The 13,401-nt window shown below is 43.4% G+C and overlaps 1 protein-coding gene across 2 annotated transcripts in view; it reads left to right on the plus strand.

The window, feature by feature from the left end:
* The first annotated feature begins 1,166 nt into the window (after positions 1–1,166).
* Positions 1,167–13,401, plus strand: part of HPS1 (HPS1 biogenesis of lysosomal organelles complex 3 subunit 1) — a 69,275-nt gene continuing 57,040 nt past the window's right edge. Inside the window, exons 1-5 of one of the 2 annotated variants that reach the window (XM_073552818.1) lie at positions 1,167–1,311; positions 5,082–5,156; positions 6,323–6,436; positions 9,051–9,185; positions 12,235–12,377. In XM_073552818.1, the coding sequence (XP_073408919.1) occupies positions 6,323–6,436; positions 9,051–9,185; positions 12,235–12,377 (392 nt within the window). In that variant the 5' untranslated portion in view covers positions 1,167–1,311; positions 5,082–5,156. Of the gene's footprint in view, positions 1,312–3,731; positions 3,878–5,081; positions 5,157–6,322; positions 6,437–9,050; positions 9,186–12,234; positions 12,378–13,401 lie in introns of those variants that run through there. The other variant, XM_073552819.1, reaches the window with a different exon arrangement.

Raw genomic sequence — 13,401 nt, forward strand, 5'->3', positions numbered from 1 at the left:
CTCAGCTGCTGCAGAACCTCACAATACCCACCTCGGCTACTGCAGAACCTCACAATACCCACCTCGGCTACTGCAGAACCTCACAATACAAACCCTGACTGCTGCAGAACCTCACAATACACACCTTGACTGCTGCAGAACCTCACAATACATGCCTCAGCTGCTGCAGAACCTCATAATATACTCCTCAGCTTCTGCAGAACCTCACAATATACACCTCAGCTGCTGCAAAACCTTACAATACACACCTCAGCTGCTGCAGAACCTCACAATACACACCTCTGCTGCTGCAGAACCTCATAATATACTCCTCAGCTGCTGCAGAACCTCACAATACACAGCTCAGCTATTGGAGAACCTCACAATACCTCAGCTGCTGCAGAACCTCATAATACACACCTCAGCAGCTGCAGAACCTCACAATACACACCTCAGCTGCTGCAGAACCTCATAAAATACTCCTCAGCTGCTGCAGAACCTCACAATACCTCAGCTGCTGCAGAACCTCATAATACCTCAGCTGCTGCAGAACCTCATAATATACTCCTCAGCTTCTGCAGAACCTCACAATATACACCTCAGCTGCTGCAAAACCTTACAATACACACCTCAGCTGCTGCAGAACCTCACAATACACACCTCTGCTGCTGCAGAACCTCATAATACACACCTCTGCTGCTGCAGAACCTCACAATACACAGCTCAGCTATTGGAGAACCTCACAATACCTCAGCTGCTGGAGAACCTCATAATACACACCTCAGCTGCTGCAGAACCTCATAATATACTCCTCAGCTGCTGCAGAACCTCACAATACCTCAGCTGCTGGAGAACCTCATAATACACACCTCAGCTGCTGCAGAACCTCATAATATACTCCTCAGCTGCTGCAGAACCTCACAATACCTCAGCTGCTGGAGAACCTCATAATACACACCTCAGCTGCTGCAGAACCTCATAAAATACTCCTCAGCTGCTGCAGAACCTCACAATACCTCAGCTGCTGCAGAACCTCATAATACACACCTCAGCTGCTACCAGAGTCTCAAAGAACAAAACCACAGGAGAAACTTATGGTAACAGTATAGGGGGCACTTTCTGCCTCCGGGGCCGCTTCGCTCCTCTCCTACAGATGGCAGAGACTCCAGCTGAGCGGCAGGAGGAGGAGGAGGACTCCCATCATCCGCAGACAGCTCACTCAGCTGCTGTGCGACTTCCTGCAGCTCCTCCTCCCCCAGCGCTGATCACATGAGGAGCGGTCACATGTCTGAGGGAGGCGGGGCCCCGGTGTGCTGTGTGCGGACGAGGGAGGTGAGGGCTGAGCTCTGTATCTGTGTGTGTATAGTGTGTGTTGCTGTGTGTGTATATATATATATATATATATATATATATAGTGTGTGCTTATGCTGTACATATATATATATATAGTGTCTGTATATATATCTATAATATAACGGGCTAAGCGTCACGCTGTCCGAAGCCTTTATAGACTGCGCAAGCGCGAAGCGCCTGCGAGCCCCCCCCCCAGGAGATCGTAGAAGACGCACCCCCCCCCCCCGCCAGCATGACACCTTACCGATTCGTTGTGGCCGCGGGGTCTTGCGTCTTGCTGTGATGACAGGAGAGGGCGGATTGTTGCTCCGGAAGCAGCGCATGCGCAGTCCGCGCTTTCCGGCGCGATTTTGGGGAAGACACACTGCAGTGTGTCTTCAAGACAATGGTGCCGGAAAGAGAGGAATGCGCAGGCGCCGATTCCGGAGCAACAATCCGCCCTCTCCTGTCATCACAGCAGGCAAAAAAGATTACCGGGGTAAATCGGGCGCCAATCACAGCCGCACAATCCCACACTCCTCAGACCTTTTGAAGAAAACGGCGCCGGACAGCGCGGTGTGCGCAGGCGCCACAGTGCCCACTTCAGATTAATTTAAATATGTAAATTACGAATACATTTCAGCGCCATGAGGGGTACCATGCGTACCAGGATTGAGGGATGAGGGGTACCATGCATACCAGGATTGGGGGTGAGGGGTACCATGCATACCAGGATTGGGGGGTGAGAGGACCATGCATCCCAGGATAGGGAGTGAGGGGGCCATACATACCAGGATAGGGGATGAGGGGTACCATGCATACCAGGATTGGGGGTTGAGGGGTACCATGCATACCAGGATTGGGGGTTGAGGGGTACCATGCATACCAGGATTAGGGGTTGAGCGGTACCATGCATACCAGGATTGGGGGGGTGACAGGACCATGCATACCAGGATAGGGGGGTGAGAGGACCATGTATACCAGGATAGGGGGGTGAGAGGACCATGCATACCAGGATTGGGGGGGTGACAGGACCATGCATACCAGGATAGGGGGTGAGGGGACCATGTATACCAGGATAGGGGGGTGAGAGGACCATGCATACCAGGATTGGGGTTGAGGGGTACCATGCATACCAGGATAGGGGGGTGAGAGGACCATGCATACCAGGATTGGGGGTTGAGGGGTACCATGCATACCAGGATAGGGGGGTGAGAGGACCATGCATACCAGGATTGGGGGTTGAGGGGTACCATGCATACCAGGATTGGGGGGGTGACAGGACCATGCATACCAGGATAGGGGGTGAGGGGACCATGTATACCAGGATAGGGGGGTGAGAGGACCATGCATGCCAGGATTGGGGGATGAGGGGTACCATGCATACCAGGATTGGGGGGTGAGAGGACCATGCATACCAGGATTGGGGGGTGAGAGGACCATGCATACCAGGATTGGGGGGGTGACAGGACCATGCATACCAGGATAGGGGGGTGAGAGGACCATGCATACCAGGATAGGGGGTGAGAGGACCATACATACCAGGATAGGCATGAGGGAGGACCTTACATACCAGGATTGGGGGGTGAGGGGACCATACATACCAGGATAGGGGGTGAGAGGACCATACATACCAGGATAGGCATGAGGGAGTACCATGCATACCAGGATTGGGGGGTGAGGGGACCATGCATACCAGGTTAGGGGGTGAGGGGACCATGCATACCAGGATAGGGATGAGGGAGTACATTGCATACCAGGATTGGGGGGGTGAGGGGGGATCATGCATACCAGGATTGGGGGTGAGAGGTCCATGCATACCAGGATGAGGAATGGGGTGCCATGCATACCAGGATTCGGGGGGAGGGGAGGGTACCATGCATACCAGGATAGGATACTAGGGTGGCAGCACATACCAGGATGGGATACCATATACCAATAAAAATGCTCGCCACCCGGGCGTAGAATGGGTTCATAGCTAGTATATATATATAGTGTGTGCTGTGTATATATGTTTATATATATATATATATTATTGTGGTGTAGGGCTAGAGGGCACTGTGTGGGTGTCCCAGGACAGGCGTGTAAGCATTTCCAGTGTCCTGATAGGAGTAGGATGCTGAATGATCGTAGTGTATCTCAAGGTGGGTGGCCTTGAGATGAAGGCTTGCTTATGTGCTGATCAGCAGAGTTGATCTTTCCTTCCAATGTGTCATGGAGAAGCCTTCAGGTAGCTGGAAAGACGGGCTGACCAGCTACCTACAAATCCACCCAGGGGTGTGTCTAGAACGCCATAATAAAGAATGTATGAATGCTTGTAGGACCTGTGATGAGGTCATAGCCATGTGACCCGGTGGGCGTGGCTACGGACCATATAAGGTGGCCAGGGTAGGTCACATGAGTGAATACTTGGACCCAGTTGGTCCGTTGTGGAAGGTCCCGCTGGGAGATGGGGCTTCCTGCCTGACAGAACGTGAATGCTGTGAGTAATGGCTGCAAGCGTCTGACAGTTCCCAGGGAGAGGGAATGAACGCCTGCAGTGAGCTGAAGCAGCCATGAGGACGGGGTGAGATATCTGGGAGGCTGAAGAGCCTGAGTACTGGACATTGCACAACCTGTGTGACCACAGGCTTAGCAGAGTGAAGCTCTGTCATGGACGCTCTGCTGTTTATATGAACTTTATGTTGCTGTTCCTGGTTTATGATGCCTAATAAACCTCATAGACTGTTGGAGTTATGTTAGGAAACCTGTGCCGGATGTGATTTATTGGCTGCCAAGCGAGTGTCCCCTACCCGAATGACAGCGCTACCTTACAATATATATAATATGTGCTTGTGCTGTACATATATATATATATATATATATATATACTGCCTGTGTGTGTATATATCTATCTTGCACTCTCCGCAGTCTCCGGTTTTGTGCCTGTATGCTGCAGGATTTCCTGTAGATCAGCGGCTGTAATGTGGTTTCTGGCAGCGCGCTCTGTCTGAGCTGTAGGGAATATTCACACGTTGCGTTTCTTTTCTGCATTAGAAACCAGAGTGGTGGCAGGAATAATGTCGAGTACAATAGATGCTTATTTTTTCATTTTTTTTTCCTCATATTTTTACTTTTGTTATACACCCCATCATTTTTTTTTTTTTTTGTCACTGACCTGTTGATTCTCAAACACGCAGCAACGGTCAAAACGGCAGAACCCCCCCCCCCCCCCCGCGCATGTGTCAGATCTCAGGAATCTCATTGCGCTGTGCTGTGTGTTATAGGCAGGGAGGAATAAAGTAGGCTGCAAAAACGCCAAATGTGAACATGCCCTGTATGTCAAACCACACGGAGAAAATCCACTATAAAAAGTCACAAGACCTAAAGAGATTAGTGACAAATTAGAGCGGGTTCATTATCACTTTTGTGACTTTTTTTTCCCCTTTGGGTGAAATTGTGATTTTTTTTTTTTTTTTTCAATTTTTATTTGTGGTCATTATGGCCGTGGTTTTCCTTATCCAGATGTTTTAGCTGAATTCATCATTTTGTAATTTTTTTTTATATATATATTTGCACAATTTCAGATTAACATTGGCCATTCTTGTGCTTATTGATGGGGTCACATGACCTTTTACTCTGAGGCCGTGTGTCCCACGATTGATGAGTCACCATTGACCTCACTAGTATAATCCAGCTTGTGTCTTACCTGTCTGATGGTTTAGAATATCCAGTAATCCACCAGTGTCTTATATGTGGGTAATTAATGTCATCTTTATCCTTCTATTCAGAATATTATCTGGTCTGCAACCATAAAGAACGTGATGAAGAAAACAGGTGACTGAGGGACTGGAGAAGATTTAACAGTAAGTAATAATTCTAAGATCCTCTATAAGTCGCTCATTTACTCCAGAAAACTCCGGTGTCTTGTGCAAGTGAAGATTTCAAGGGAATGTCTTTAACACCTTGAGCCCTGATACAGAGTTCCAAATCCCCTGCAGAGCAGAGAGAAAATAATACAATTCTGACTTCCTTTAGCAGCCACTAGGGGGCACTTACTGAAGACAGATTTACCAAGGAGTTTAATGTGTAAATATTTATACAGAGAGCTCCCTCTAGTGGCAGTTGCCAGCAATTAATAATCTTACTCCATACTTTTAAGCTCCCTTTCCTTAAGTCTGACATTTTGTAGACCAGTCTCGATGACAGGAGCCCTGGAGTGCGGTGTGCACCTCTTTAATGACTCTGGCACATTTTTCAACTGTCGTGCGTTAGGATTGTACGCCAGGCAAGGGCTGTCTGTGACGTAACTTATGATAAGTTTGGCCATTCAACATCCTGGATGAGCTCCCCCAATTTTGTCCAAAACATGACTATAACTGGCGTAAAAAGACCAAAAGTCACACTATTTTTGCACAGAAATGTTGCAGTATTTCAAGAAGTTTTATTCCATAATTTTGACAAAAATTGACTCCTTAATCTGATTTTGTCACATATCCCCCTACTCGATTTCACTCTGTAACTTAGAGTCATGGGAAAATTAGATGGCGACCCACATGGCGGCGTTATTAGTAGTCAGTCATACTGATTGTCGCCCAGAAACTGCATAGTAAGGCTAGTTTCACACTAGCGTTTTGAGATGCAGCACATGCTCGCTGTGAAGCTCCGCCCCTGCTGCGCCTCCTCCGGTCAGCTCCGCCTATGGGCGCATGACGCTGCATGCGACCTGCGTACCCTATCTTTAGCATTGGGTACGCAGGCCGTGCAGATGTATGCTTTTGACGGTGCGATGGCCTGCGCCTAACGCATCGTGTTTCATTTTGGTGCGGCCGGCGCACCTTCAAAAGGACGCATGCGCCGGCAAAAGCATACATGCAGCCTCATGTTCCCATAGGCGGAGCTGACCAGAGGAGGCGTGGCAGGGGGCGGAACTTCACGGCGAGCTTGCACTGCGCCTCAAAACGTTAGTGTGAAACTAGCCTTAGGCAGAAGGCAATAGACATTTTGTAAGTATAATTGTTCTTCTCCACAGATGAAGTGTATACTTATAGTCTCAGAGGGCGCAGAAGTCCTGTTCTGCTGGGCAGATGAAGAGTTCGAGAAGAATCTACACAGCAGATACTCAGTATGTGACGAGCTGCTGCAGGTGAGAGGACGTTGTACTAATACAGTCATGGCTGAAAGTGTTGGCACCCTTAAAATTGTTCCAGAAAATGAAGTATTTCTCCCAGAAAATTATTACAATGACACATTTTTTTTATACACATGTTTATTTCTGTTGTGTGTATTGGAACAGCAAAAATAAAACCATAGAAAAAAAGGCAAATTGGACATAATTTTACACACAGCTCCAAAATTGGGCCGGACAAAATTGTTGGCAACATTCCAAAATTGTGGGTAAACAACTTTGTTTCAAGCATGCCATGCTCGTTCAAACTCACTTGTGGCAAGTAACAGGTGAGGGCAAAATTAAAATCACCCCTAAAAAAAGATAAAATGTGGAAAAGTTGACTCAATGTTTGCATTGCTTGTGTGTGTCACACTAAGTATGAAGAACAGAAAGAGGAGAAGAGAACTGTCCAAGGACTTGAGAACCAAAATTGTTAAAAAAAAAAAAAAGCTCAAGTGTGCAAGTCCATCTCCAGAGATCTTAGTTCCTTTGTTCATGGTGCACAACATAATAAAGAAGTTTACAACCCATGGCACTGTAGCTAATCTCAAGTTCCAAAGAAATTCAAGCTGTTCTGCAGGCTCATTTTGCATCAGTGTCAGCGCAAACTATCCACATTTAAATGAAATGCTATGGCAGGAGACCCAGTAGGACCCCACTGCTGACACAGACATAAAAAAAGATAGACTGCACTTTCCCAAAATCCTTCTGGGAAAGCATCTTGTGGACAGATGAGACCAAGATAGAGCTTTTTGTTATAGCACATCATTCTATTTACCGAAAACCAAATGATCCCTACAAAGAAAAAAAAACACAGTACCTACAGTCAAATATGGTGAAGGTTCAAAGATTTTTTTTTTTTTTTTTTTAGGATTGTTTTGCTGCCTCTGGAACTGGATGCCTTTACTGTGTGCAATGCATCATGAAATCTGAAGATAACTAAAAGATTTTGGATCTAAATATAGTGCCCAGTGTCAGAAACCTGGGTTTGCATCCTAGGTCATGGGTCTTCCAGCAGGACAATGACCTCAAACATACTTCAAGAAGCCCACAGAAAAGAATGAAAACAAAACGCTGGAGAGTTCTGAAGTGGCCAACAATGAGTCCAGATCTAAATCGCGTTAAACACCTTTGGAGAGATCTTAAAATTGCTCTTGGGAGACAGTACCTTCAAATTTGAGAGACCTGGAGCAATTTGCTAAAGAATAGTGGTGGAAATTCCAGTTGAGAGGTGTAAGAAGCTTGTTTATGGTTATAGGAATCAACTGATTGCAGTTATTTATCCCTAAGGGTGTACAAGCAAATATTAAATTGAGGGTGCTAATAATTTTGTCCGGTCCATTTTTGGAGTTTGTGTGAAATTATGTCCAATTTGCCTTTTGTTTCTCTGTTTTTTTTGTGTTGTTCCAAAACACACAAAGGAAATACACATGTATAATATTATACATGTGTAATTGCAATAATTTTCTTGGAGAAATACGGTACTTCATTTTCTGGAACAATTTCAAGGGTGCCAACATTTTCAGCCATGACTGTATAATGTGTGACGAACTTCTGCATATAAGAGGATGGGGCGCTAATATATAAAATGTGTGACAACTAGTTGATGTGCAGGTAAGAGGACTGTATGACTTGGGCCATATCTTGGAATAGTAGCTTCGAAGCTGAGTAAAACATAGTTTTTCATTTTTTCTTTCTGTTGCAAAAATCTTAATTTGTAAAGTTGAGGTTATGATAAACCCAAAATAAGTAAGAGAATTGTCTGTGGGGGTGTGTACGTTTTATTCTGCATGATGTCTGCCAATCATAAGCAGGAGGGCTCATGCAAGGGAAAAAGGAATACGCCTCCGAAATGTCAGAAGAACATGTCTTCTCGTGTGAGACACATAATGACAGACAACCCTGATCTCTGCCACTACTTTGCATAATTACAAGCACCTCCAGCTTTAATTTCATCTCACTGCAGTCAGTGTGAGGGAAGAAGGAGTAGAGTTGACCTGTATCATAACAAACACAGCTGCAGCTCTCCTCTCACAGCATTGTCAGCTTTGCTCCTCCCCACATTGACTGTCATGAGAGTGAAACTGAAGGTGTTTGTAATGCTAAGTAGCTGCAGAGATCAGGGCTGATTATCATTACATGACTCATTGGAGAAAGGATGTTTTTCTGGGGGCTTGTGCTGATTTTTTCCTCCTGCATGATGTCTCCTACTTATGATTGGCCAACGTCATACAGAAGAAAATAGTACACACAGAGACAAATCGCTGATCATGCCCCTTGGGCTTGTTGTAAATTCTAACCTAAACGTTACAAGCAAATATCTCCACAATGGGGAGGAGAGATTAAAAAATAAAAACTAAGTTTTTTTTTTTTACTTAGCAACCACTATTCCATGATTTGGCTAGTTTTACTTGCTAAAAAATGGTGACAGGTCATCTTAAAATAGTATGGAAAGCCCAGGAGGTCTTATATATAATGTTTGATGAGCTCCTGCCGCCAGGATAAAACTAGGTTTGTGAATGCCTCCTCCTAGGTGTAAACTGAGACTGTGTATGACATGGCCTGTAACACATTTACTTGTTTTCTATAGTCTCCGAACTTTGGCGACAGCATCAATACCCTGTTTGCACCTCTGATCATCTCCTGCATGACACTGTTGGAGAAGATTGGCGACACGTACACATGTTTCACTGCGGAGAACGGCCACCTCTGTGTGCTGCACATGGTATGTCGTTGTTTGGGGTACCAGGAGATTTGCTACTTTTTTTTTCTTTTGCTTTTCTTGACATCTTTTTGAAAAGGGAGATGTAGCGTGGAGGGGTGGCCATCAGAGCCTTACACCGAGCGTGACAGCTTCATGTACAGTTTTCTCAAAAGTTTACATACTCCGGCAGAATTTTTGCTTTCTTGGCCTTTTTTTCAGAGAATATGAATGGTAACAGCAAAACTTTTGCTCCACTCATGATTAGTGGTTGGGTGAAGCCATTTATTGTGAAGCTACTGTGGTTTTCTCTTTTTAAATCATAATGACAACCCAAAACATCCAAATGACCCTGATCAAAGGTTCACCTACCCCATTTCTTAATACCGTGTATTGCCCCCCTCTAATATCAATGACAGCTTGAAGTCTTTTGTGGTATTTGTGGATGAGGTTCTTTATTTTCTCAGATGCTAAAGCTGGCCACCTTTCTTGGCAAAAAGCCTCCAGTTCCTGTAAATTCCTGGATGTCTAGCATGAACTGCGCGCTTGAGATCTCCCCAGTGTGGCTCAATGATATTGAGGTCAGGAGACTGAGCTGGCCACTCCAGAACCTTCACTTTGTTCTTATGTAGCCAATGATAGGTCGACTTGGCCTTGTGTTTTCGATCGTTGTCATGTTAGAACGTCCAAGTACGTCCCATGCGCAGCTTCCGGGCTGATGATTGCAAATTTGTCTCCAGTATTTGCTGATAATGTGCTGCATTCATCTTTCCTTCAACTTTGACCAAGTTTCCTGTGCCTTGGTAGCTCACACATTCCCAAAACATCAGCGATCCACCTCTGTGCTTTACAGTAGGAATGGTGTTCCATTCATCGTAGGCCATGTTGACTTCTTCAAATGTAATGTTTATTGTTGTGGCAAAAAAGTTCAATTTTGGTCTCATCACTCGAAATTACCTTGTTCCAGAAGATTTTAGGCTTGTCTCTGCGCTGTTTTGCGTATTGAAGGCGAGATACTTTGTGGCATTTGGGCAGTAATGGCTTTCTTCTGGCGACTCGACCATGCAGCCCATTTTTCTTCAAGTACCTCCTTATTGTGCATCTTGAAACAGCCACACTGCTAGTTTTCAGAGAGTCCAGTATTTCAGCTGATGCTATTTGTGGGTTTTTCTTTGCATCCTGAACAAGTTTTCTGGTAGTTGTGGACAAAATTTTTGTTGGTCTACCTGATCATGGTTTTGTTTTCGCAGAGGCCCTGATATTCTATTTGTTAATCACAGTTTGAACGCTGCTGACTGGCATTATCAATTCCATGGATATCTTTTTGTATCCCTTTCTTGTTTTATACAGTTCAACTAACTTTTCCTGTAGATCCGTTGACAATTCTTTTGCTTTCCCCATGACTCACGATCCTGAAATGTCAGTGACTGGATGAAAGATGCAAGAGTCTGTTTGGATCTCAGACACTCACTCAGCTTTTATGCACAAACACTGATTACAAGCAAACATGTCACAGGTGAGGATCTAACAATTAGTAGCCATTCAAACCAATTTGTGACAACTTCTGTGCGTGTTATCAGGCCAAAAATCACCAGGGTGTGTGAACCTTTGATCAGGGTCATTTGGATGTTTTGAGTTGTCATTATGATTTTAAATAAGAGAAAACATAGTAGTTTGACAATAAATGGCTTCACCCAACCACTAACCATGAGTGGAGAAAAAGTTTTGGGGTTATCATTCATATTCTCTGAAAAAAGGCCAAGAAAGCAAAAATTCTGCCAGGGTGTGTAAACTTTTGAGAAAACTGTATTTCTATGCAGCTGTTACGCACAGGTCAGGAGAGCCACCGGCCAGTCCGTGCACTACGCTCTGAAGAAGCGGCCGTCTGACTGCACCCTTAAGGTATGCTCACAGGTTGAGAGGTTGAGGGTATTTTTTCAAGGTTTTTTTTTTTGTTTGTTGGTTTATTTGTGCACCAAAAAAAAACATAGTAGTGGCATTTTTGCATCATTTTTCATAGCATTTTTACCCATTTATATTAATGGGTACAAAACCACTGCAAAAAAACTGCAAGAAGAATTGAAAGAAGGAAGAAATTTGGCAAAAAGCACGGAATGAAAACACATGTGCTTGAAATTTCAGTGAATCTCAGTGATCATGCTGTTACTGTAAAATACACTGCAAAAAGAATGCCACTTGTGAACATATCTTTTTAGTGTCTGCACGTACTGTACATGGCGAAACCGAAAAACTGGGCCAGTATACTTGTTGGCATAAGTGCGATGTGTTGGTGCACATTCACACTGTGGCCACTGACAGGTAAAACTAGAATAAAAGCAAAAAGGTATATAATCGATTCCCTAAATAAACACACTGTACATGGCCGGCTTAACAGTTCTTTCTCCATCCTCCTAGTTATGTTCTGACCAACATTGATATTCTTAGTGTAAAAAGATAAAAAAAAAAAAACAAAAAAAAAAACTGCGCTTTTGCTGAAAAGTTTTGTTTGTGTTAAAAGGGAATTCCATCTGTAAATATAATGTGCTCATTATATAATAAAAAGTAATGAAACTTCCTAATATACTTTGGGGTTTAAATTAATAAAATCATTTACACCAGAAGCAATTTTTGCATTTTTATGCCGCTTTTCTTTTTTAAAAAAAAGTGTTTACATTCTTCACCTTTTGCAGGATCTCTACTTGCTGTCAAAAATGTTCACATTCCCAGAGGTGAAAATCTGTGCAGACAAAACTCCAGATAATTCCCTAAATAAAACTGCACAAGTCTTCTGCAGTCAAAGTGTGTTACAATGTGTCAGTGCAGGGAAAAGGGTATTAATGGAACCTGCATACAGTTGGGTTATGTTCACACACAGTTTTTAGATGAGATTTTTAGCGCAGATCTGCTGCAATCCTTTTTAATAACACTTGATAAACTCTTCCCGTTCATTTCTGTGGGAAATCCACTGTACAGGCCCCGGCTGTTGGGGTTTCTCCATGTCCAGTACTTGATTATGATACATGATTCCGGGCTTATAATATTTTATTTCATCGTCTCACTATTTTCTGTGCAGTTTGGAGAATGTCTGTTCATTGCCGTCAATGGGGACGGAGCAGAAAACGAGGACGACTTAAGGAGGAAGATTTACGTCCTGAAGAGACTCACTGAAGTTCACTTTGGTTTGGTCACTTTGGACGGTCAACTGATCAAAAAAGAGTACGTTTGGTAATCGGCGTTCCTTCCCGCCCCGCTCTTCACCATTACTTCTGTCCCCTTGACATTTTCCTTTAAGATTATTAAAAGATACACTCTTAACTCCTTCCCACCCAAGCGATTTTTTTTTTTTTTTTTGAACTTTCTTTTTTTCTTTTGTTTTCCATTTGTTTGACGAGTCATAAGTTTTATTATTTTTTTTCGCTAACATATCCGCACGATGGCTCTTTGATTTGAAACTTCTCGTAGTTTTGAGCGATGCCAGACACTTTACAATAAGATGCTCTGAACAATGAGAAAAGAACGTTCAATCTCAATCGCGGTAAAATAGAAAGGAGAAAAAAAAACTAGTTGAACATTCCTATTTGCAGCAAAAATGACTCCAGCATAATCATTCTTCAAGTCAGTACACTTGCGGTGATACCACAATAATAAGGGTATTTTAATTTTATTTATTTATTTTGTACATTTCACTGGTTAAGAAAATGTTTAATAATTGATTTTAGGACTCTGAGACCTGTAACTTACCGTATATTATTATTCTATGATGTTTTGTTTTTTGTGTAGTGAGCTGTAGCTTTCTCCTACGCCTCATTGGGGGACACAGGACCATGGTCCTGTGTCCCCCAATGATTGGCTCGGAGACAATTATCTTATGGTGAGTACACAAAAATCCCTATTTTATTGATTACATTTTTGGGTTTGGTTGCTTTTTTTTATTGCATTTTTTAGTGGAAGTGCAGTGAATTAAAAAAAGGCAATTTGGGCATTTCAATATTATAGAAAGACAATACCAAATATTATAAATGTATAATATTTTACAATCCTATTACGGTATATTTTATAGATTTTTACAATCGTGTATATATTATATTATGATTTATAAATGTATTTTTTATATATATTATAGATTTATGTATAATTATTTTTCATACCAAATATATATGTATGAAATCAAATATATAAAATGGTTTGATGGCTGACACTAAACTGAGGAGCAGAGGTGATGGCTGCAGACAGGGATCTG

Source organism: Dendrobates tinctorius, unplaced genomic scaffold, assembly GCF_039654945.1.
Source record: "Dendrobates tinctorius isolate UK_male_01 unplaced genomic scaffold, ASM3965494v1 ptg000196l, whole genome shotgun sequence".
Lineage (NCBI taxonomy): Eukaryota > Metazoa > Chordata > Amphibia > Anura > Dendrobatidae > Dendrobates > Dendrobates tinctorius.